The sequence below is a fragment of the Panthera tigris genome, chromosome A1 (genome assembly GCF_018350195.1).
Source record: "Panthera tigris isolate Pti1 chromosome A1, P.tigris_Pti1_mat1.1, whole genome shotgun sequence".
NCBI lineage: Eukaryota > Metazoa > Chordata > Mammalia > Carnivora > Felidae > Panthera > Panthera tigris.
In genome coordinates this window covers 210,933,479-210,959,361 of record NC_056660.1, presented here as the reverse complement: position 1 = coordinate 210,959,361, position 25,883 = coordinate 210,933,479, and the positions used below count along the sequence as shown (strand labels likewise).

At 39.9% G+C, this 25,883-nt stretch overlaps 1 protein-coding gene and 1 pseudogene across 2 annotated transcripts; one reads left to right on the top strand and one right to left on the bottom strand.

Moving 5' to 3' along the window:
* Positions 1 to 1,413: 1,413 nt before the first annotated feature.
* Positions 1,414 to 21,134, bottom strand: AMACR (alpha-methylacyl-CoA racemase). 2 transcript variants are annotated; one of them, XM_007097426.3, is made up of 5 exons: positions 20,548 to 21,134; positions 17,486 to 17,629; positions 16,268 to 16,428; positions 12,742 to 12,928; positions 1,414 to 2,993 (listed from the first exon to the last, which is right to left on the bottom strand). In XM_007097426.3, the coding sequence occupies exons 1-5, from the start codon at positions 20,792 to 20,794 to the stop codon at positions 2,584 to 2,586; spliced, it is 1,149 nt and encodes a 382-aa protein (XP_007097488.2). In that variant the 5' UTR covers positions 20,795 to 21,134; the 3' UTR covers positions 1,414 to 2,583. The 2 variants fall into 2 exon arrangements, with proteins under 2 accessions (XP_007097488.2, XP_007097489.2); XM_007097427.3 differs by lacking the exon at positions 16,268 to 16,428 and having other exon boundaries at positions 2,874 to 2,993.
* Positions 8,074 to 9,086, top strand: LOC102957762 (annotated as a pseudogene).
* Positions 21,135 to 25,883: the final 4,749 nt, after the last annotated feature.

The window sequence follows — 25,883 nt, the reverse complement described above, 5'->3', positions numbered from 1 at the left end:
GGCGCTGGCGAGCGCCTTTGCTCTCCACCAAGCTGAGCTCTGCCGTCCGGGGGCTCAGCAGCTCTCCCTCCCTTTGTCCTCCAGCCTTCCCGCTTTCCGAGCAGAGCTGTTAACTTCTGACCTCCCAGAGGCTAAGTCGCGCTTGCTGTCGGAACACAGTCCGTCAGGCCCCTCCGCTTTTGCCAGCCAGACTCGGGGGCTCTGCTTGGCCAGCGAGCCGCCCCTCTGCCCCGGCTCCCTCCTGCCAGTCCATGGAGCGCGCACCGCCTCGCCGCCATTCCTACCCTCTTCCGTGGGCCTCTCGTCTGCGCTTGGCTCCGGAGACTCCGTTCTGCTAATCCTCTGGCGGTTTTCTGGGTTATTTAGGCAGGTGTAGGTGGAATCTAACTGATCAGCAGGACGCGCGGTGAGCCCAGAGTCCCCCTACGCCGCCATCTTCCCTCCGAAATGTGGTCTTTGAACCAGGAGCATTATAATCACCTGGAACCTTGGCAAAAATGCAAATTCGTGAGTCTTGCCTTAGACACTCTGTATTAGAATCTCTAGGGTTGGGCCTAGGAATCTGTATTTTAATGTATCTCTAGATTATTCTCTTGTGTGTGTGCTAGAGCAACTACTCTGGGAGCTTATGACCTAGTCAAGAGTTATGTAAGCTACACTAAAAGCAATGACTATCCTTGGAGATATGTACAAAGTGCAATGGAAACCTAGGAAGGACCCCTAAGAACAAAACTAGTAATTACTGAGCACCTAGGATGTTCCAGGCACATCACAGGAATTGTCTTAGATACCACAGTGATTGAGTGATATTTGAACCCAACTGATACTTGACTCAAATTTTATAATCATTGTATAAAACTGCCCTAGGGCTGAGAAACACAGGAAGTTTCACAAAGAAGGCTGTCTGAGCCAAGTCTAAATTTGCTAAATCAACAAGCTGGAGCAAAAGGGGCTAGGAGTACTGCTAGCCCTGGAAAATGTTACAGAATATGGAAAGGAATGGAAGCAAGAGAGACCATCACATAATTAGAAACTTGAGTCAGTCCAATAGAAAGTGCTGGGGAGTAGAGATGGGACTGAACAGCTAGGTAGAAGTCTTATTATAAAAAAGGGTTGATATGCTACATAAATGGATTTGTATTTGTTACATAAGGAAAAGAAAAGAGAACCATTGAAGAATCTTACAGGATGAAAAGACCAGTTTGATGTGGTAAAGATTACCAGTAGAGTAACAGGATAAAAAGAAGAAGAAGAAGAAGAAGAAGAAGAAGAAGAAGTAGAAGTAGAAGTAGAAGAAGAAGAAGAAGAAGAAGAAGAAGAAGAAGGAAGAGGAGGAAGAGGAGGAGGAGGAGGAGGAGGAGGAGGCGGCGGTGGCAGTGGTACTGGAGGTGTAAGTCAGGTAGGCAAGCAGAGCAGTGGTCCAGGAAAGAGGTAATAGGGGTCTGAATGAAGTCAGCAATGGATGTTGGGCAGAGCGGATCGGTATGGAGCCATGAAGATGAACACTGACAGCACTTCACTATTGAGATTCACTTCTTTAATAAATATTTACAAAGTTTCCACTATGAGCCAGGCACTGATCTAGGAAGTGAGGATTTAACAGTGAACAAAACCTATAAAGCCCTTCCTAAAGCTTCCATTCTAGTGTGCACTGGTTAAGAGATAGTTGGTTAAGAGGGCTGGGGTTAATCAGTATAATGTCAGTAATAATACACGAGGTAAAGAAAAATGAAACGGGAGAGGGGAAAGAAAGTGATAAAGTGGCTGCCATTTTAGGGAGGGGTCAGGAAAGGGTACTCCCTAAGGTGACATTTGGGCAGTGGCCTAAATGAAGTGAGGGGTAAGCCATGGGCACACTGGGGGCAGAGGCAGATGTGATGGGAATTGAGGCCAGAAACCTGTAAGAGGAGGAAGAGTCTAGCAGGATTGTCTGATGGTGGCAATTTACTAAGAGACATGGTAGGTGATGCTAAGAGGCAGCCACACAGAGCCGGGCTCTAGTCCTGTGGTCTAGCTGGACAGTGGGGGTTATCTGAAGGAAACATCAAGAACATTTTCTAAAATTACAATTCAAAGAGGCTGGCTGAAAGATTTTCTTACCACATTAAAAGGATCAGACTTTTCTAAGGACTTCATTTTGGTAAATAGTAGAGCCAACGTTATTTAAATGAGTCACAAATTGCTTTTTAAGTGCTATTTCAAGGACTTTCTTGAAAACTTTTCAGAAACTTAGAAGCAGAAGTAAACTTTAGGGGGGAAAGGCTTTATTTAATAAAAACCATTATATTCATCTATTGAAAGTATATTATTCATATCTTAATATTAAAAATATAATCAAGTAAATTGAAAAGCAGAAAAACTGCCACAATTTAATATTAGTAAACTAAAAACATTCCTAAATCAATAATCATGTTAACCATTTTCAGAATTCAATCATTACTGTGTACTCACAGTCTTGTTTCTTGATTAGAACAGCTGGTCTACCAGGATGCTGTTCCTTCGTGTTTCTGTGCACACAATTTTATGTATTATCCCACACTGAACATGTAATATTCAATTCACTTGAGCTGTGAGGCCTGGAATTTAGAGATTAGCTCGTGGCTTATTAATTTCAATGATTTTATCTGAGGCAAGCTGACTGATCTCTACCTGACTGAACCCAAACTCTTGAAGTATCTCTTCAGTATGTTCTCCTACAAAAGGATCCCTCTTGGAAGAAGGGAGAGCGGGGGTGTCTGACAGCAGAGGTGCAGGGCGGGGACTCACATTCTGCTCCTCATCAGTGATAAATGAGCCTCGTTCTTTGTTATGATCATGCTGGGTGACCTCTTCAAACGTCAGAACTGGAGTCACACACGCATCTGTGCCATCGAAGATCTGACACCACTCTTCTTTGGTCTTCTTTGCAAATACCTCTGCGAACCTCCTCTTCATTTCTGGCCAATCAGTCATGCTCATTTGATTAGGAAGCTCATCAGACTTTAGTCCAAGTCCTGAGAATAAAAACACAACTTCTTAAATTATTATGCTTTGGGTGGAGTGGTTATAGTCAATAAAATGAGTTTTGACCTCACCATAGTGTCCCAAATAGGGTGTCTTTAAGGGTTTCTCAGATGGGTCAAGAGACACAATTCAAACTCAACTTGGAGCCAGTAGCCGGAAAGGGCAAAGGTAATAGGGTAGCAAGACTGAAAACAGACTTCCTACTGCCAAGATTTTATTATTTACATTTCACCAAAAGTAGTCTATCTGTAAAGGTCTAGTTTCCAGAAATTGATTTTTCCCTGAGTAGGTTTTCAAAAAGAAATTTCCTCAAGATGTTATTATCTGTCATACTGATTTCAAATAACCCCACATTTTATATAGTGTTCCCAAACCCTACGAAATATAAAATTTAAACAACTTTACACATGACTACCCCAGTTTTTAAGGAAGAAGCCTGAAGATAAATGATTAAATTCAAGATTGCAATTTAACATGTAATATTCATCTCCTTTTATTTTGGACAAATAAAAGAGCTCTAGTTAAGCAGTGATATTTGACTCATTACCCTCTTACAAAACTGCTGTGAACTAGGAACAAAGGATTTGTAAGGTACCCAAAGACCCATGCAAAAAATTGTTCCTACAGCAAACAGGACAGAAAGTGGTCAACCAGTCAAATCATGAACGGGGCACACAGACTTTTGTGTCAAGCATGAAGGGGATCATGAAAAGCTCATCAACACATAGTGGAGAGAAAATGAAAGCATTCAGCTGGGGATTTAACAGAAAGGATGGCTTCTTGGCCCAGGACCTGCTCACTGCTTCCTTTATTAACTACAAGCACCTACCCCTGCAGACACACCTGAACTCCAGTGCTGATTAAATTATACCCCAAAAGCCACTTTACTAGAGTTTGGTGTAAATGTCATTTTCTATTCCCACAAGGAAGAGAGTTTTTAAATGTGGATCTTAGAGTGGAATAATCATGAAAGGACCTTCGTATGCATGTGATTTTGCAGAAGTTCAGTCAAGTTAATCTAATAATTCTCACTTTTGTCATCCTTTCCTTCCCTATCATGTAGAAGAACGATGACTAATTAATTGCATGTAAGCTGCTTTGAAGAAGAAAATCCCTATAAAGGAAAGTAGATATGAATACTGCAGGCCCTTCTTAGGGTTTTGGGATATATAAGGAAATAAGGAGAACTCACATAGTTCTGGATAGTTGTGAAAAGACACCTGTGGGATAAACAAGTAAATTTTCCTCTGACCCATTCATATACGAGGAAAAACACTGAGCCATTACTTCAGCTTTATCACTATAATCTACACACACACAAAAATGTTCCTAAGGATGTCTTTTACTTTTCTTCTTTTTCCTGACTACCCCAAACTCTGTGACTGAAAAACAAATAAAGTGTCCAGTTAGCCAAAAAATAGTGATTTAGATCATAGCTACTGTTATAAATATCTTTGCATGCTTTTCAGGTTTTTTTTTAATCAGAATGTGATCAGAATCATAATACTAAATAAAATTGGATCTCCCTGATAAAAGACATTATAAACAGACTAAATAAAATATGCTCTCCCTGTAACAGACATTATATTTGAGATTAATGGTCTCACAGGTTAAAGTTTGTATACTGGAAAAAATACTAGAAATCAAAAGACTCCAGCTCCTACCCCTAATTCTGACACCCTAGCTTTTCCACTGTCTTATTATCCTTTCTCAGCCCATAGTTTCCTATCCTGCCCATGACTCTGATCAAGGCCACAGGACTAACTACCAGTGGTTTAGGATACGCTGTTTCTTGTGCTCTTGACATTCCTGTATGGTACTCTAAAACCACTCCCCTACATGAATATAATTGTAGATTGCAGCTAGTTTTTATAGCATAATCAATTATTAAATTTAAACAGACTTTTAAGGACTGGCCTGTAGACTCAGACTATTTAAAACCTGGGAAAGTAGGTTTTGATTTCCAAAAAGTGATCTTATATATACATGTAACACATACACATACATACACACAATTACACAAAATACTTATTATTTTAAGTACATGCCATAAACTTTACTGCTCTGTAACACAATATTAGGCATATATTAAACAGTTAAAAATTCATGTTGTAAGTATGCAATGATACATGTACAAAGATTAATGTTTATTAGTAAATAATAAATATTTGTTACAATGCAAAGCTGTGGAAAAAACATAAATGAACTTGAATAAGGAAACATTTAAATTTTAGTACAGGCGTACCATACAGTTTCATATGCTGCTAGGTATATCATGAGGGTGCAGAATTTTTGTATTGCCAAGAAAGGACATCTTTAGTATACTGTTGAATACAAAAAGACAGCTATTAATTGTAAGTTTGGATAATTTTATATTATATATAAATACAATTTATAAATAAATAAAACAACCGTGTTGGTATGTGCACAGAAAAAGTTCTTGAAAGCCACATCCCAAACTTCCCCCAAGTGAAAGAACAAGAGAGAATTTTTACTTCTTTACAAATTCTGTATTACATTCTTTTCTAAAACACATATTATTTTGAATTACTTTTAATCTTTTAAAAATTGTGGTAGCATAAAATTTATAGTAATTCTATTTAATTTTTTGAGGACCTGCCATATTACATTCCCACTAGTAATGCACAGGGGGTTGCAGTTTCCTCACAACCTTGACAATACTCGTTATTGTCTGCTTTTCTTTTAGTAAGATTTTGAAATTTTAAAACAACTTAAAAATTCTCTACTACTTATCTGAATATACTTGTAAGTGTCTTGTTATCTCAAAACGTCATGAAATTCTCTGTATTTACAGATTTTTTTTGCCCCAGAAAGCAGCAGACATGCAGTACGGTAGAATTTTTACCTTATAAAAACCTTGTGTATTATGTTAAGATTAAAGTATGGTCTCAAAGATCTCAAATATAAGGTAAAATGAATAAGGTAATAAAATCAGTCTAGATGTGGCAGCTTGTCCAGCTGGGCCTGAGAGAGAAGTAATGTATATGTGATTAATAAAAGTAGTACTTTTGTAAATAAATCTTGTGAAAGAAAGAAAATGCTGTGGCATTTTGGCATGGACTATATAGATTCACCAAAGCTGGCTTAACATGTTAAGCCGGCCTGAAGCACAAACCACCTGTCAGCCAAGGATCCCTCGTGAACTTTGAACGGAGAGAGGAGGTTAAGGACACCATACAAGGCTGTGGATACAAAGACAGGAGGCTGTAAAAAATCAGAGTGGTTACAGAGTTTAGACTTAAAAAGAGAAAGCCCAGGAGAAAGTGGTCAGAAGATGAAGGGCTGGAGCAATCAGCCTGCTAGAATAATGTCTCGTTTCATTTTCAGTATTTCCAGAAAAACTCACTCCTTGTGGTGGAGTGTGGATGTTAGAAATGATCATTCCAAACACATATGTTTTAAGATAACAATAAGACATGCCAAGGAGGGAAGTTAACTTCTGGAATGGCAGAGCAAGAACCTTCAGAAACCTGTTCTTGCATAAAAGCAACAGAACCCTGGCACAAACTGTCAGAATGAACTTTTTTGTAACTCTGGAAATTAGAAGTTTACAACAATCCAAAGAGCATTTATTTAGGAAAAACAGCTGCATCTCATAAGATCAGTAAGCCTTGTGGTATTATAACTTGCACTAATTTCTCCCTCTCTCCCCAGCTCTGTGGTAGTCATGAAAACCAACAGGCTCTCAGTCACAGCTCTGTAAAACAACTAGCAGGATAACAGCCACTTGCAGGACGGAAGTGAGTTGAGAGCTTCCCCTAAATCCCATCCCCCAAGAACTGCCATTTGTCTAGCAGCTCCCTGAAAGGCTCCATTCTCATGGCTTGTCTTTATTTGATCTGACTTGGAGCTCACAATGCCTTATTTCTGGAACACTGTTAACATTTATCAAAAAAAAAAAAAAATCAGTGACAACTATTTAATATCATAGCTATCTGAGGTGGCATTCCCTGTTGGGATAAAAAGAAGCTGACAAATAAAAGAAAAAAAGTGGGGAATAGGATGTTCATGGGGGGCTTTGAAATGCTCCAACATATTTCCGGGAATTTAGAAGGCACATATATAGGGCTATGAGTATGCCCAGGAAAGATCTGAGAAGGTCCTAATCTTTCACCTCTGGCTGACCCTGAGTCTGTACAAGCAAGAAGTAAAGACACAGAAAAGGATGGGAAATTTATTGGTTCAAGGCATTTAAGGACATCTCTATCCAATTATTACCTGATGACCAAGCTAACCAAACAGACTTCTGTGACTGCACATACCAAAGAACACAGATTTAGTCCAAGAAAGTCATTACATAAACAAATAGCAGCAATAATAAATCCAGGATAGGGGAGAGGGAAGGGAAGTGAAGACCTGATTTCCCAAGTGGTCATTTTACATTATTTCAAATATCCAATTTCAACAAAACTTGTGAGACATGCAAAGAAGGAAGCAAATGTGGCCCTTACACAAGACAAAAAGGAATCAACAGAAACTGTCCCTGAAAAAATCCAGATACTGGACTTACTAGACAAAGACTTTAAATCAACTAGTTATTTTAAATATATTCAAAGCACTGAAGGAAACCATGTCTGAAAAGTTCAACAAAATTTGAGAATGATGTTTAATCAAAGAGAATATCAATAAAGAGTTAGATTGTTAAAAAAGAAGCCAAATAGAAATTCTGGAATTGAAAAGTATATAGCAAATAAAACTTTCATTAGAAGGACTCAGCAAGGGGCACCTGGGTGGCTCAGTTGGTTGAGCGTCCAACTTTGGCTCAGGTCATGATCTCGCGGTCCGTGAGTTCAAGCCCCACGTTGGGCTCTGTGCTGACAGCTCAGAGCCTGGAGCCTGTTTCAGATTCTGTGTCTCCCTCTCTTGCTGTGCCCCTCTCTCATTCATGCTCTGTCTCTCTTTCTCTCAAGCATAAATAAAACATTAAAAAAATTTTTTTTTAAAAAGAAGGACTCAGCAATAGACATGAACTGACAAGAGAAAGAATCAGCAAACTCAAAAAGAGGTATACTGAGGAAAGAAATAAAAGACAATAACAAAAAGAGAATAAAGAAAAGTGAACAGAACCTCAGAGACCTGTAGGACACCATCAAGAATACCAAAATATGGAGTCATCAGAGCTTCTTCCAGACATGCGTCTTCCCTTGTTTCCTGGACTCTCTTCACAGCATGGCCCCCAAATGCCAGTCTTCACTCTCACCTCAAATGAAGAAACTGAGACTGCCTCCTGCCTCCAAGCCAGAGGAGACAGCACCCTCTCAACCCTTGCCAAAGGGAGAACAAGAACAGCCAACAACTGAACATCCTGATGAAGTACAAATGGAACAGACAGACTTAATGAATAAGCCAGTGAGAAGACTTTGAAAGTAGAACATAAATATAAGAAACTCTGCCAACCATTTTTTCAGAAGTTGGAATCGACTGCCAAAATCCCACAAGGGGGTAACAACCTTTGTCAACCACCCACAAGTGTCTGCACTGCTTGGGAAGGAAGATGAAGAGGCACTACATTACTTGACAAGAGGTGAAGTGACAGCATTTGAAGATATTAAATCAAGTTACAGGATAGATTTTTATTTTGATGAAAACCCTTACTTTGAAAATAAAGGTCTCTCCAAAGAATTTCATCTGAATGAGAGTGGTAATCCATCTTCAAAAGCTACTGAAATCAGATGGAAATCTTGAAAGGATTTGATGAAATGTCCAAGTCAAATGCAGAAGAAAGCCAGCGGAAAGAGACAGCATGAGGAACCAGAAAGCTTCTTCACCTGGTTTCCTGACCATTCTGATGCAGGTGCAGATGAGTTAGGAGATGTCATCAAAGAGGATATTTGATCAAATTCATTCAAGTACTACTTGGTTCCCAATATGGATGATGAAGATGGGAACGGAGAAGGGGGGGGGGGGGAAGACTGGAAGATACTGATGAATAAGGAGATGAGGATGAAGGTGATGGAGACGATGACGAGGGGGAGGAAGGGGAAGATGACTAATGGAACATTAACAGGTTCCAACCTTCCTTTTGGGATTTTCTCCAGTCCCTGGGAGCAAGTTGCAGTCCTTCCCCCCACCCCTACCTTAGCTCATTTGTCCTGTTTTTTTGAAGTCTCTTTTCTCTCCCATTACACCATGGTTTTCAACTTATTTGGGGGGGGAATACCATGAGTAGAATACAGTGGGAAAAGAATCTCTACCCCTTTCTCTTCGACATTCAATTTTTATCCCTTCCTGTCCCAACAAAAACTTAATGGAATCAAAGCTACTGTGCTCTGTGGGAAAAAAGAAAAATTTTCTACTCCCTTAGCTCTGCTGGAAGCTGGAAGGTGGTAGGCCCCTGTGTAGTAGTACATAGAATTCTAGCTTTTTCCCTCCTTTCTCTATTGGGCTCAGAGATTACTCTGTGTCTGTATATGAATATGGAAGGTTAGCATTTACCAACATTTATCTGCCTACTTCCTCCTGTTTAAAAAAAAGAAAAAAGAAATTTAAAAAATGGGGTTATAGAAGGTCAGCAAAGGGTGAGTTTGAGATGTTTGGGTGAGCCTTTTGACAACATGGCTTCTCCGCTGGCATGTTTAATTATGATGCTTAACGGACATCTTTGAAGTTTTAGATGACATTTTTAAAATAAAATTCTCTCCTAATGATAACTTGAGCCCTGCCACTTGAGGGGAGAATCAGAAGAACCTGTAGGATCTTATCTGAAATTGACATTGTCTATTGTAATTTTGTTCCCGTTTATTTTTAATTTTTCTTTCTGCTTCACTGGAAAGGAAAGATGATGCTCAATTTTAAATGGTAAAGTCCACAAGCTGTTTTGTTACAAGAAAGCTAAATGTGTACATACACACACACAAATACCAACATAAGCATTAAGGGAGTCTCACAAGAAGAGAGACAGAAAAAAGGCAGAGAAAATCCTAGAAGAAAAAATGTCTGAAAAATTCCCAAATTTGATGAAAAACAAATTACTTGCACATGCAAGAATCTCAAGGAAATCAAGCAAGATAAACTCAGAGATCCACACTTAGAAGAAAAATGAGCTCAGTGAGGTTGCAGGAAATAAGATCAATATACAAAAGTAACTACTTACTATGTATTTCTATACACTAATAACGAACAATGCAAAAATGTACCATTTACAATTGCATCAAAAATAATAAAATTCTTCTATAAATTTAGCAGAATAAGTGCAGGTGTGTGCACTGAAAATTACAAAGTATCATTGAAAAAATTCTAGACCTCTATAAATGAAAAGCATCATATATGTTCATGGGTATTAAGGCTTAATACTGGTAAGATGGCAATACTCCCCAGACTGATGCACAATTCAGCACAACACTTATCAAAATCCCAGCTGCCTTTTTTGCAGAAATTGGCAAGATGATTCTAAAATACATATGGAGGGGCCCCTGGGTGGCTCAGTCGGTTGGGCGTCCAACTTCACTTCATGTCATAATCTTGTGGTTCATGGGTTCAAGCCCCATGACAGGCTCTGTGCAGATTGCTCAGAGCCTGGAGCCTGCTTCAGATTCTGTGTCTCCCTCTCTCTCTACCCTTCCCTGACTCACACTCTGTCTCTCTCTCTCTCTCAATAATAATAAGCATTAAAAACAATACATATGGAAATGGAAGGGACTCCGAATAGTCAATCTTAAAAAAGAACAAAATTGGAAGACTCACACTTCCTAATTTCAAACCTACTACAAAGCTACAATGATCAACACAGTGTGGTACTGACATAAGGGTAGACATGTACATCAATGGAAGAGAACTGAGTCCAAAACTAAACCCTTACAATTATGGCCAACTGATTTTCAACAAAGACGCCAAAACCATTCAATGGAGAAAGAATAGTCTTTTTGACAAACAGTGCTGGGAAAACTGGATAGCCATATGCAAAACAATGAAGTTGGACCCCTACCTCACCCCATACAAAAAAATTAATCATAATTTAACAGAGACCTAAATGTGGATGTTGAAACTATACAAATTTTAAAAGAAAAAACAGGAGTGAGACCGTAAAATTGGGAGTTCTCTGAATAATTTCTATGTAATATTTACTAAAGGCTAAGTATAAAAATGTGCTAATAGATCTTACATATGTTATTAGAACTCAACAATAGCTGTAGCAATTGTTTAGAACTCAAACTAACATTTGTTTTCTTTTTCTGTTGATTTATTTTTGAGCAAGAAAGAGACTGAGCGCAAGCTGGGGAGGGCTAGAGAGAGAGGAAGACCCAGAATCTGAAGCAGGCTCCAGGCTCCAAGCTGTCAGCACAGAGCCTGACAAGGGGTTCAAACTCACAAACCATGAGATCATGACCTGAGACGAAGTCAGATGCTTAACCAGCTGAGCCACTCAGCCTCTCCTAACAAAATTTTTTCAATGAGTTTATTTTACCATTGTCATTTAGAATTGCCTGTGAATGATGATGACAAAAAGCTGACTGATGGGCACCTGGGTGGCTCAGTCCGTTGAGTGTCTGACTCTTGATTTTGGCTTAGGTCATGATCCTAGGGGCATGGATTGTGCCCTGTGTTGGGCTTTGTGCTGAACACGCAGCTTGCTTAAAATTCTCTCTCCCTCTCCCCTTCTGCCCCTCTTCCCCACTCACACTCTGTTTAAAAAAACAAAAACAAAAACGGACTGAAGTTTAGTCAATTTTATTATTACGTTTAAATTCTCTATAGACAATACATAAATATACAAGATTTATGTCAGGTACAAACTTCACCTTGCTATATCCCTCCTGCCTTCTAAGGCCCTGCACCACCGAGGAAAGGGTGTTGATCCCTCTGTGTTCAGCCCCTCATATAGCATTGTTCTGTCCCTAATTTTGAATTAATACCTTCCATTCTTAGTTTTAATTTTGGAACAAAAAGACTTTTATGATCTACATAAACCATTTTGTCGTTTGTTTTTCCAACTATATTTAAGTTAGTGAAGTTAATATTGTTGATCATAAAACGCTTTCTAATGCTAGCAAAAAACAATGATTTCAGCTATATGCAAACAACTTTGAGTAGTATATTGCATCTGAAAAACTACAAAACATAATGAGACTCCAACCGTGAAGTTGAAAAGACAGACACACCATGACCAGCTTGTCATACCTCTTCAATGTATATTCTAAAACTTCTTAGCTATTCATTTACCTGTAAAGTAAACTTCAAATTCAAACATGTTACAGGAACAAAATGTTAGTCTGATTGTTTAATTAGAGAAGAAGAGATCGCAAATTCTCCTGCTAACTTGTGGCCACATGCAAATGAGACAAGAATCTGCAAGAAAGGTAAACTGTAGAAGCATCAAGTGATAATAACATATTCCAACAGAATCTTATTCACCGAAGTCACTCTGTGCTCTGGCACCCCATGGGGGCATCTATCAAGGAATAAGAACTGGCAGAACCAGCACATCATTTCTGAGAATAAGACATGGGCACGCAAGGGCAACATAAATAACACTGCTGAGTATGAAATTGAACTCGCATAAAATGGATTATTTTTTAAAACTCTGAGCTATTTTATAGACTTATGAAAGTATCTGTCAATTTAAACATAAGGGAAATGCCCCACAATATAATTACAATTATAATCATAAAGTGGATACATAATAAAAGAGATAATGAATTTAAAAGGCCTAAAATCGAGGTTAAAGAACACCCACAAGAAAAGGGGAGGGAGCAGGAGAGGCACAGGAATATTACTTACCTTTGATTAGCAGCTTGTAGAACTGGGGTTCTACTGCTCCCACAGCCATGAAGCCCCCATCTGCTGTCCTGTAGGTTGTGTAGAAAGGTGCTCCACCATCTAGCATGTTCTGTCCTCGAGGTCGTTCCCACAGTCTTACTTGTTGAGATTTCCACAGAAAAGAACTTAGGTATGCCGTTCCTTCCACCTTTGGAAAAGAAACAGTATACAATATGAATCCAGACATTTAAACTATAAAACAACAATTAATTTCCACTTAGTTTTTTTTTTTAACATTTGTGTAACAATGTTTCTTAGAGTACAGGAAGACTGTATCTAATTACACAACTTCTTGATATTTCAAGAAAGTGTGTTAGAACAGGTTTATGATAGAGGGTTTCTCCACTATTCAGTTCAGAAAATACAGTTCAGAAAAGACTTAGAAGGAACTACTTTTGTTGTTCTTTTCAAATAAGACTGCCAAATGTTGATAATGTTTGAAGCCAAGTGAGGGTACACGGAAGTTCATTATATATTCTCTCCATAATTATATACATTAAAAACTTTCAGGATAGGGGCACCTGGGTGGCTCAGTCGGTTGAGCCTCTGACTTTGGCTCAGGTCATCATCTCACAGTTTGTGGGTTCAAGCCCCGCATCGGGCTCTGTGCTGACCGCTTGCTCAGAGCCTGGAGCCTGCTTCAGATTCTGTGTCTCCTTCTCTCTCTGCCCCTCCCCAGCTCATGCTTTGTCTCACTCTATTTCTCAAAAATAAATAAATGTTAAAAAAAAAAAAATTTTAACTGTCAGCATAAAAAGTTAAAAATAAAGCAAAGAGCTTTTGAAAAAATCTTTCTTTTGGTCTCAATACCTATAAACACATACACATAGGTAATAGGAAACTATCACATTTTAAAGGTAAACCACATTACAGTTAAATTTAGCATACTCTAGCTTGACTCCAAGCCAAAGAAAACTATATCTGAATATTTAATATACCTTAACAATCACTAGAAAGTTACACAATTAACATAAAATATGAGCAGCAGATATACAGGTTTTCTGAGTCCAGACAAACTAGTTTGGGAATGCCAACTTCCCACTGAGTTCTGAAATAACAGGAATGGATTCACATCTTCAGGTATAATTGTCACAAGGCTGGATGCATGTGGCTCTCCAGAGAAGAATACCTCCCTACCCTCATGGCTTTATGATCCTAATGATTCTCGAACCCCAAGGAGAAGGCCAGCAAAGCACCCTCATATCAAATAGCTGGAATTGGGGGTCCACGGAGTTTCTCACAGTTACTGGCTATATCTTTGGAGACATCCCAACTTTCCCTTTAAACTTGAAATCTCACACACACCTGATTTTATGGCTCTGACAGCTGACATACCAAATAGTATGTCACAGGGGCGCCTAGGTAGCTCAGTGGGTTAAGTGCCCAACTTCAGCTTAGGTGATGAGTTCACAGTTCGTTAGTTTGAGCCCCATTTCGGACTCTCTGCTGTCAGTGCAGAGCCTGCTTTGGATCCTCTGTTTCCCTCTCTCTCTGCCCCTTCCCTGCTTGTTCTCTCCCTCTCTCTCTCTCTCTCTCTCTCTCTAAGATAAATATTAAAAGAAAAAAAAAGATCAATCACACACCACACTTTAGAGATGGACACAGAGGACATGCAAATGTATCCTGATAAAAGTATCAGAAGGAAGAGAAATAGCACAGGGTTTAGCCTGTGAGAAGGAAGCATAAGCCAAGCCCCCAAGATAAGGGCCATGGAAATGGCTTTTGCAAAAGGTCACCAATGACAAATCCAATTTACAGTGTTCAGATCTAAACTCTTGAGGCCGGTAACTGGGTGGCTCAGTCAGTTGAGCCTCTGACTCTTGATTTCAGCTCTGGTCATGATCTCATGGTTTGTGAGTTCAAGCTCCATGTAAAGCTCTGCACTGACAGTGTGGAGCCTGCTTGGGATTCCCCCCTCTCTCTGCCTCTCCCCCGTTCGCTTTCTCTCTCTCAAGAAATAAACTTAAAAATATATAAAAAATAAATAAACTCTTGAGGTCTCTACTGACACCTGACCCTCTGACCATTCCTTTTTTTTTTCTTTTAGCACTTTCTTTATCTTTCGTTTCCATGGAAACACTCCTCAGTTCTCCACTTTGCTCTCCTTATGCCCTGACTTCTCCTCTACTGCCCACTCTTCAAATATGGTGCTCTGTCCCCTTCCTTAGAGGACCACACGGTCTCATGTGGCTTCCAAATGACAATAAAACCTGTTTCTAGTTTCTAACTTCGAGTACTCACTCTGTGGGGATATCTGAAAGAGACTTCAAACTTGAAATGACCCAAACTGAACTCGTCTTATCATACAAGAATAACAACAACAATAATACCAAGTTCTTACATAGCACCTCCTCTATGCCAGGCATTGTTTACACACCGAACAAGGCATCAATTCGCTTAGTTCTCTAACAATGCTATGAGGCAGTTACCATTACTGTCTCCATTTTACAAAGAAGAAGCCGAGGCACAGGGAGGTAAGTAACTCACCCAAGTCCCAGAACCAGTCAGCGGCAGAGCTGGGGTGGAGGAAACAGGTGCCAGAATCCGTGCTCTTAACCACTGACCCATACTGCCTCTTCCATTGGCAGTCCGCCCCCAAGGTGCCAGTGATGCCATCCACCAGGTCATCCAAGCCAGAAACACGGGAGCCACCCTTGACTCCTCGCTCCCCCTTTACTGCCAACGCGTCACCAGATCCTGGCAATTTTATGTCTCCAATAGCCCTCAGATCCAGACCTGTTCCACCATCAATGACTTTAGTACTTGCTCGTATCTCCCAGCAACAACCCAGTAACTGTCCCTCTGCCTCCAGTCTTGTCTTCCTCAAACCCATCTTCCTTCTCCCTCCAAAGATCTGTCCAAATGCAAATACATATGTAGAATGCTGGATTGGGCTCTTATCAACTGGCTGTGAGAACTTGGGCAAATTTCTATGCTTCAGTTTCTCCTTTCTTCAAATAAAGTATTCCAACTGGAACTGGTGTTTTGAGGATTAGGAGAAATCGCACAGGGAAAGCGCCTAGCATAACGCAAGGCACGTACTCAGTGCGTGACAGTGAAAAAACTGAAGCTTCGTGATGTTGGAGTCTCCCCTGCAAACTGTAACAGGAAAGTCTAGACTGACCCAATTTTACTCTAGCACCCTTAAGAATCTTCTCTGTCTGCTAAGGGGGACTTCCTTCCCGAGCCCAGTTTTTAATGAAGATTGCTTGAAAACTGTATTCTAAGCACAAGAAATGGCAGGCGAAGATTGTTGAAACCAACGCAGGAATCAGATGAGTCATGAAAAGTTTAGAAAACTGATTCTACAAACAAGATACTCAATGAAAGGATATGAGGCTATTAAAAAAAAAAAAAGGATATCCTGGATAATTTGGATTCAAACTTCAAATCTCATTTATCTCTTATTCACAAAACAATCTGAGGCAGCCGCCTATCATACTTAGAACAACTGGTAGGCTTATCACCTCCCCCAGTTAACACTTACCATGCTGGCATCAATGACCTGACCTTTGCCAGAGCGTGTGCGTTGAAAAAGAGCCAACAAGATGCCCAGTGTGCATATGAGGCCACCACCACCAAAGTCAGCCAGGAGATTCAGCGGTGCATACGGATTCTCACCACTTCTGCCAATCTTTGACAGAACACCTACATAATTTAAAGAAATCAAGGAACACGAAATGTAAATTTAATGTCACTTTTAAATAGATACATGAACATCTTACGAGGAATAACCAATCATTCTAGTTGCCGACATGGTGAAAACCGGTACATGATGCTTTTCCAAATCTAAACCTAGTCAGCATATTTATAAACCGGCTTTTCCCCCAACAAGACTCCTTGTTTTGTTTTGTTGTTGTTTTCTCTCTAAAACTTTATTCCAAATAACACTTTCAGAATTTTATTGCTAAGTTTTTACTCACTGAGTTTCGAGGAAAAAATTATTGTTAGCAATTTAGATTATGGCTTACCAACAATTATGACCCACTTTCAGTCTTATTAGAGATGCAAGAAAATAATCAAACACAAGAAAAAATAAAGTAATTCTATTTTTAAATAGATGGAAAAAACAATTCTACCCACACTCTTATCCTCAATCTTTAAATGTGTACTCACAGGAAATTTGAGGCCTTTATTCAACAACACACAATTTCTTAGAATTCTAGGATCAGGCCATTCTAAGACCTGTTCTCACAGGCAAAAATTCTAATAAAGTGACAATATGACCTGAAAGCTACAGGTATTCATAGAAGTCTAAAATGGTGACTCAGGCAATGATTCAGAATGGAGGTGGAAAGGGGAGTTCAGATCAAACTCTATCAGCATTTTAGAATTGTACAACAGCAGGTGGCTCCGTTGCGCAATGGATAGCGCATTGGACTTCTAGAATTGTACAACAGCCATCCCCATTACCACCAAGGCTCTTACTTCCTGGCAGGGTCTTGCCTGAGAATTGTAGTGAGAAATGTAGTAAGTAAATGTTACTAGTGAGAGTATATTATCCCTCAAATGTGTCAAGTCAGAGGGAAAGGGGTTGGGAATAAGTGTTCTATGACAAACCAACTCTTTTCAAACCATGCTCTCCTTATTGATTGTGATAAATATTTAAATTTTCACCTTTAAAAAATTCTTTTTAGTTGGTGTAACTGTAAATCTTGACTGGGAACAAAATAAAAGGTGTAGAGAAATTATTTTGTCAACATACCTGACAAAGCCAAATAGTTGATGTCATGGCCTGCTACCCTGCAGAATCTTCCTGACTGGCCAAATCCACTCAACCTGGCATAGATGAGCTTTGGATTCTCCCTCTGCAGAATCTCCGGGCCTAGCTGGAGTTTTTCCATAACACCTTAAGAGAAAGGGAACAAAGATTTTTTTTTTTTTTTTTTAAGAGGGATGAATTGAGGATAGGAACAATCCTCTCTCTGTGGCAAACATAAAATAGCACTCTTCCAAATCATACCGATAACGTTTGTTGTGGGTTTTAGCACGTTTCCAATAATCAAGGACACAGAGTGAAGCCACCATTTCTGGAATGTGTGACTTCTGCCCCCAAATCCTATTTCCTTCCAGCCCCACCTTAATTCCCTTCAGGCATATCCAAGTTCCTGCAATCCCCATAGTGGGCCATTCCTTCTTTTAGTCAGTGCCTTTATAGTTCCCCAAATACTCTCCTTAGTAATTTATTAGAAATGGCTTGTTCTCCTAGAACAGTTACCCTGGGGCTGAATTTGGTCAAAAATTCACTTTCGAAAGCCTTTAAGGTGTTTTCTTTTTCTGTGCCCCCATCATCCGCCACCTTCTACCTCACACTGTGCTTTTGTGTATATATTCCATCATCTTCCCCTCAGTTTAGAAGCTCCTCTGGCAGGATTCACACCTGATCTGTTTCCATGGGTCTCTGAAGTGCCTAGCATGGGCATCTTCACAAAAAAGCTCACCAAAATGTCAGTGATAAAATTTGCTACAATACCATCTAAGAGCTCTTATGAATAAGTATAGTATTTATTGCACAAAATCCAGATAACTAGTATTTTTAACCTCCTGGGATTAAAAATAATGAAGACTATATATTTACAGTTTTGTCTTCCTAAAGCTATAGTAAATTACAGAAAACTCTAGTCTTCTACCTAAACACCAGCCACAATCCTCTCACCTGGCAGCTACATCTGTATTCACAGCTCCATTTTCCTTCTTTTTTAAAAAATTTTTTTTAAATGTTTATTTATTTTTGAGACAGAGAGAGACAGAGCATGAACGGGGGAGAGTCACAGAGAGAAGGAGACACAGAATCTGAAGCAGGCTCCAGGCTCTGAGCTGTCAGCACAGAGCCCGACGCGGGGCTCCAACCCACGGACCGCGAGATCATGACCTGAGCCGGAGTCGGATGCTTAACCGACTGAGCCACCCAGGCACCCCTCTATTTTCCTTCTAATTGCAAGATCGTGGAGTCAACCATGTCGAGCCTCTATCTTTAAATGGGGCATTATTAAATTATGATATAATCCTAATTATTAAATTATTATCATCCTCCAATCTGGCTGTGTGAATAAATGATTTAACATTTAATATGCCTGGTGCCCCACAGATACTCAATTCATTCACCAAACATTTACTGACTTCCTGCTATGTATCAGGCAAAGCTTTGGATTTGTACTTTGAGCAAGATTGCCCTGGGAGCTGAGAATGGATCCAAATTGTGCTAGACCCACACATCATCTTTAAAAAGGCTGTTACAACAGCGTGAAGGAAGCTACAGAAGCTAAGGAGGATTCCTGATAACTGAAAGCAAATGCAGTTAAGAATATTTGGAGTCATGGGCAGAGTACAGGGTTTGGATTCAGGCAGCTGGGAGGGTACTGGTTCCATTTAATGAGAAAAACAACACAGGAGGATGGGAATGCAAGCTAGTGCAGCCACTCTGGAAAACAGTATGGTGGTTCCATGAACTAAAAATAGAACTACCCTATGACCCAGCTATTGCACTACTAGGTATTTACCCAAGGGATACAGGTGTGCTGTTTCAAAGGGACACATGCACCCCCATGTTTATAACAGCACTATCAACAATAGCCAAAGTATGGAAAGAGCCCAAATGTCCCTCGATGGATGAATGGATAAAGAAGATGTGGTATATATATAAAATGGAGTATTACTCGGCAATCAAAAACAATGAAATCTTGCCATTTGCAACTACGCGGATGGAACTGGAGGGTATTATGCTAAGTGAAATTAGTCAGAGAAAAGACAAATATATGACTTCACTCATATGTGGGCTTTAAGAGACAAAACAGATGAACACAAGGGAAGGGAAAGAAAAATAATATAAAAACAGGGAGGGGGACAAAACATAAGAGACTCAAATATGGAGAACAAACTGAGGGTTGCTGGAGGGGCTGTGGGGGGTTGGGGGTGGGCTAAATGGGTAAGGGGCACTAAGGAATCTACTCCTGAAATCATTGTTGCACCATATGCTAACTAATTTGGATGTAAATTTTAAATAAAAATAAAAATAAAAAATAAAAAAATAAGTAACACAAGAGGAGATGTTATTCTCGGAGGTAAGATAATGTGCTTGTTTTGGGATTTATGGAAGTTTCAGTGCCTGGGAGATAAGACAGCCAGTTAAGACACGTGCACAGTCTGTGTATTTCAGAGGTCTATGGCTCTAAAAGACGGAGGTACGATTATCAATTTGGCCATCATCTGTCTATAAAAAGGTGAAAACAGTGGGGATGGAAAAGGTGGCTCCAGGAAGCAAACTGTAAACCAAATTGAGCTGAAGCTGGAAGGAACTTGGAACACCAGGATTTACCGCAGAGAATGTTAGCCTGGGTCTAGATGCTTTAGAGGGTACACCAACCCCCAAAACGGTAGAAAAACGACTATGTACCTACATGCAATTTTCCAGGAAGGCAATCTTTGGCTTTCCTTAGATTCTCACAGGATTCGGGACTCTCAAATAATTAAGACAAGCACAAATGAGTGATTAGAAACAAAGAGAATCTGGGGGAGGGGGCGGAAATGGGTATAAGGAGAACAGGGGCAACCTCAGTATCTGAGATTCCAAGTATAGATCATCTCAAGGGGGGACTGATCAACAATAGCAAAACGCGACAGAAAAATCTAGAAAGGCAGTGACAGGAAAAGGTTCTGTCGGCAACAGAGCGTAGATGTGACGGGCTCGTACGGCCCAGCCCCTCCCTTCGGCGGGGACCTTTCCGCGTCTGGTCCCCCGTCGGAGCCGCAGAGGAGCCTGGGGCTCACCGTGGCGGAAGGGCTCCAGCACCACGTCCGCCTGGGCGCACAGGCGCCTCAGCACCAATGCCCCATCCGGCCGCTTCAGGTTCACCGCCAGCGAGCGCTTGCCCCGTGCCATGAAGCTGACGTCCCCTCTGGCGCCCGGCCGGTCCACACGCACCACCTGGGCCCCGAAGTCCGCGAGGACCATACCGCAGAACGGGCCTGGGGCCAGGCCGGCCAGCTCCAACACCAGGATACCCCGCAGCGCCATGGGACCCGGCTCTCCAGGTGAAGAAGTCTCAGGCGGCCCAGACCGAGCCTAGACCACCCGGGAGGCGGGCCCCAAGCGGTCCCTCCCTCCTGCGCCTGCGCAGGGCCCTCCCTCCTCCTCCTCCTCCTCCGGTGCAGAGTCTGTACATGCGGAGGATCCTGGCCCCGCCTCCTGGCTAGTCCAATAGGTGGTTTTCCTTTCCGTTGGCTGCTTTCCCTTTGAGGGGTTGCGTGCCACTGGGTTCAGGCAGGCATTCTTTGCCTCCCTCTGCAGACCTTCTGTTAGAAGTTAAAGTAAGGCTTGTTAAACATTTTAAGATTTCTTTCTTTCTTTATTTCTTTCTCTTTCTCCCTTCCTTCCTTCCTTCCTTCCTTTCTTTCTTTCTTTTCTTTCTTTCTTTCTTCCTTTCTTTCTTTTCTTTCTTCCTTTCTTTCCTTTTCTTTCTTTCTTTTCCTTCCTTCCTTCCTTCCTTCCTTTCTTTCCTTTTCTTTCCTTTCTCTTTCTTTTCTTTCTCTCTCTTTCTTTTTCTCTTTCTCTCTTTCTCTCTTTCTCTCTCTCTTTCTCTCTTTCTCTGTTTCTTCCTTCCTTCCTTCTTTCCATCTTTCCTTCCTTCCTTCCCAGCAAAATCTAGTCTAACCAAGCAGCACCAACAAGGAGGTGGTTAGGAGCATTCTACCCCCAGGAGTTGGGAAGAGGCTTATATACACAAAAACAAATAAATCATTGATTAGCTCTAAATAGATTAAAGTCTACTTGGCTGTTTGTGATGGGTTGTTCTTAGTTTCAATTTCATTAACTGAGGCATTTACAGGGTTAGAATTTGGTTTGCTTAGTAGGTTGCCAGGGCATTAGAACCACATCAGTCTAACAGCCTCCTTGTTTAATTAATACAACACTTCCTTGTTCTTGTCTAGCCTATGTTACTACCTTTGTTCAGACATCAGCTTCCTTACCCTCTTGTTTTATTTCTATTTTAAAAAACTTGAAAAGAAAGTAAATTGCAAAGAATGTTACAGAAGACATCCAGATTGACACAATATTTTTTCGTATTTGCTTACAATCTATTGTTCTAAAAAATAAACAGTACAGAAATAGCTTAAGCTAACAGCCAGGATCAGATTCACATGAATCAGAGATATTGCCCAGCATCAAGTAATAAGCTCAAAGATAAAGGTCATGGAAAAGCTCAGCTAAATCAGAAGTCTGGAAAATCTTACATGACTCTTCCTTCTTACATTGGACACATATCCCCTGTTAGAGGCTGAATTAAGTCCCATCAACATTCATATATTGAAGTCCTAACTCCCAGTACCTCAGAATGTGACTGTATTTGGAGATAGAGCTTAGAAAGAGGTAATTAAAGTAAAATGAAGTCATATGGATTGGTCCTAATTAATATGGCTGGTGTCTTTACAAGAAAAGATTAGGACACAGAAAGCAAGGACTGAGGGATGACCATGTGAGGACACAGCAGAAGGTGGCTGTCTATCTGCAAGCCAAGGAGAAAGGCCTCAGAAGACACCAAACTTGAAGATACCTTGATCTTGTACTTTTAGCCTCCAGAACTGTGAAAAAGTGTTTTTCTGTTGTTTAAGCTACCCAGCCTCTAATGCCTTATTATGGCAGCCTGAGCAGACTAATAAAACTATTAAGAAGGTTGGGGGAGGGTGTGGCACCTGAGTCATTCAGTCAAGTATCCGACTTCAGCTCATGTCATGATCTCATAGTTCATGGGTTTGAATCCCATGTCGGACTGTGTGCTGATAGCTCAGAGCCTGGAACCTGCTTCAGATTCTGTGTTTTCATCTCTCTCTGCCTCTCCCCTACTCACAACCAATCTCTCTCTCTCTCTCTCTCTCTCTCTCTCTTTCTCTCTCTTAAAAAATAAATAATAAACATTAAAAAAAAAAAGAAGGTTGGAGTGGGGAGTTATGTATTTTGTTATAGCCCTAGCAAACTAATATACCCTCTGACTCACGATTATAGTTGAGATCTCTAATGAGGTTCTCAGGTACCTAACAGACTTCATTTTGTATCCCAGGGTGTTACTTAGCTATGGAACTGCGCTTCCTGGATTCTGAGTTTATTTGGCAAAAGTAATCCTATAGCCAGAGCCAGCCTGTTAAATGCATTAAATAGGTAAATTCTCTTCCTTGTAACAAATATCATTCATCTACTTACCCAAGGTAAATAGGTACAACAGGTACAATTGACAAAGAATACCTTTTCCTTTGACAAAAGCTGCCTTTTTCTTCAGCTTCCTGAAGGATCCATGTACTAAAGGGAGTACATAGATCACAGGCCAGCTGCTTTGAACTCCTTCCATAGTTAAAGTCTCCTATACCCACCCACTCCCACCCAAAGTTACATGTCTTTGCTTCTGCTCACTCTACCATTCAAGACACAAGCACTCCCATGATTTTGACATATAGTATCCACAGTCTATCGATGCTATAGCTATCCTACTTATATACTACCTTTTATTTATATTATTATATTTTGTAGTTTTATATTACATAAATGATGTTACATTGCAATCACTTTTCTGAACTTGCTTTTGTACTCCAGCTTATCCTAACTTGCCTCCCTATTTCTGCTTCTTTCTCTTAGATCAATTGGATTCTTGGCTTAAATACAACAGAGTTCATTACAAGGGTATCAAGTAGCTTATTGCTACTTGAATTTAGGTAATTGGCAGGACCTGGGCCACTGGAGTCACATTCAAGGTCACAGCATGAAAGTCTGGTTGGGATACAAGTCTACACGGTTTCCACTCACTGCTGCTCTGCTGGGAGAGACCCAGCCTGATTCTGGGTCTATTCTGGGGAATAGATAGAGGGTGCTTGGATGCTCAGTCGGTTAAGCGTCCTACTTCGGCTCAGGTCACGATCTCCCGGTCTGTGAGTTCGAGCCCTGCGTCAGGTTCTGTGCTGACAGCTCAGAGCCTGGAGCCTGCTTCGGATTCTGTGACTCCCTCTCTCTCTGCCCCTCCCCCACTCATGTGCTGCCTCTCTCTCTCTCTCTCTCCCTCTCTCTGTCAAAAATAAATAAACATTGAAAAAAATAGATAGAGGCACTAAGTTGAAGGACCTTCCACTGACAATTGAGATAGGGTCATTAAGTTATAATAATGACTATGGTGGATTGAAGCACATTAAATATATGAAAAATTGTAAGTTAATAATAATGCTTTTTAAGAGACCTTATTAATTATCTTTAAAGATTTCTAGGGCACCAACTCATTATTCTAAAAATTGGTAAATAAAAGTGATAAAAATCAAGTATGTATCTTGTTTTCCATATGAACAGTATTTCAGGATACCAAATAGCTAATGAAAGAATGTGTTTCTTTTAAAATGTTGCTATTTTTGCACAGTGAAGGAAACCATCAACAAAGCAAAAAGGCAACCTACTGAATGGGAGAAGATATTTGCAAATTATACACCCACTAAGGGGTTAATATCCAAAATATATAAAGAACTTATACAATTAAACATCAAAAAACCTATAATCCAACTAAACCTGGGCAGAGAACCTAAACAGGCATTTTTCCAAAAAGACATCCAGGTGTCCAACAGACACATGAAAAGCTGCTCAACATTACTAATTCTTGGGGAAATGCAAATCAAAACCGCAATAAGGTATCACCTTACACCTGTCAGAATTGCTGGAATTAAGAAAGAAAGAAAGAAAGAAAGAAAGAAAGAAAGAAAGAAAGAAAGAAAGAAAGAAAGAAAGAAAAAAGAAAGAAAAGAAATAACAAATGTTGGCAAATATGTGGAGAGAAAAGAATCCTCGTAACAGTTGGTAGGAATGTATATTGGTGCAGCCACTGGGAAAAACAGTATGGACGTTCCTCAAAAAATTTTTTTAAAAATATAATCAAATTACCATATGATCCAGCAATTCTACTAGGCATTTATCAAAAACAAAAACACTAATTTGAAAATACATATGCACCCCTATGTTTATTGAAGCATTATTTACTATAGCCAAGATATGAAAGCAACCCAAGTTCCCATCAATGGATGAGTGGATAGAGAAGATGTGGTACATATACTATGGAATATTACTCAGCCCTAAGAAAAGGATGAAATTTTGCCATTTAAGACAACATGGATGGACCTAGAAGGTACCATGCTAAGTGAAATAACTCAGACAGATAAAGATAAATAATTCACTTAGATGTAGAATTTAAAAAACAAAGCAAATGAATAAACAAAACAGACCAGAGACAAATTCAGAAAACAAACTAGTGATTTGCAGAGGGGAGATGGTGGAGGGTGGCGTAGAACGGTGAAACAGGTAATCGGGACTTTTTTTTTTAAGTTGGTTACTTAGACAATACCTACCTACCATCGCCTTTTTAGGGCCTCAGTTTAATGAAGACTTATAAAATCAATCTTCCAGATATAATTCTGGTCATGGGTAAATTGCAAAACAGTCCATCTTGGCCTTCTCCCACATTCCTTAAAAAATCACTCTTTTTTCCACCTGGGACCTATTTGCAAGACTGAATAAAGTCCTTTCCACCTGACTGCAATGCAACTGGGAGTCTCTACTAGGAAAAAAATTAGAATTTACATCAACATAGAAAGACCTCATGTATGTGATAAAGATCCTGTCCCCTTAGAGATATTCAGATTTCATTAAAGGACCTCCAAACATCAATATCATAAAGTTGCGGAGGGTTGAAGTCAGAACAATGGAATAACTGAAAAGTGGAGTATTTTGTAGATAAATAAGTTCTGTGCCCATATCATTGATGTATGGCTGTTTACATCATCTGCATGAAAATATTTTAGCTTTGTGTTAACAAACCATGATGACTTACAATCAAATGGCTATTCAACTTTATTAAGGACCTTATAAAACAGTACATTTAACAAAAGTATGTTTGTTTCCACACAATGCTTTTACATTTTTCTTGCCTTAGTTGTACCTAAAGCTAAGCCAATATCTTCTTTTAAGGCAGTTTGTTAATGGTATGTGTTCTTTAGAAATGAAATCTCTTTGGGCAACATGCAAAATTCAAATATCTATTGGCAATACACTTTTACAAAATATTTATGATGTTTAGAAATAGTAA

Coding starts and splice junctions, on each gene's coding strand:
- AMACR (XM_007097426.3), bottom strand. CDS start 20,794: ATGGCGCTGCGGGGTATCCTGGTGTTGGAGCTGGCCGGCCTGGCCCCA. Junction 16,429..17,485: donor CAACTATTTGGCTTTGTCAG/GTATGTTGACAA, acceptor TAAATTATGTAG/GTGTTCTGTCAAAGATTGGC. Junction 12,929..16,267: donor AGGTCATTGATGCCAGCATG/GTAAGTGTTAAC, acceptor TCTTTTCCAAAG/GTGGAAGGAACGGCATACCT.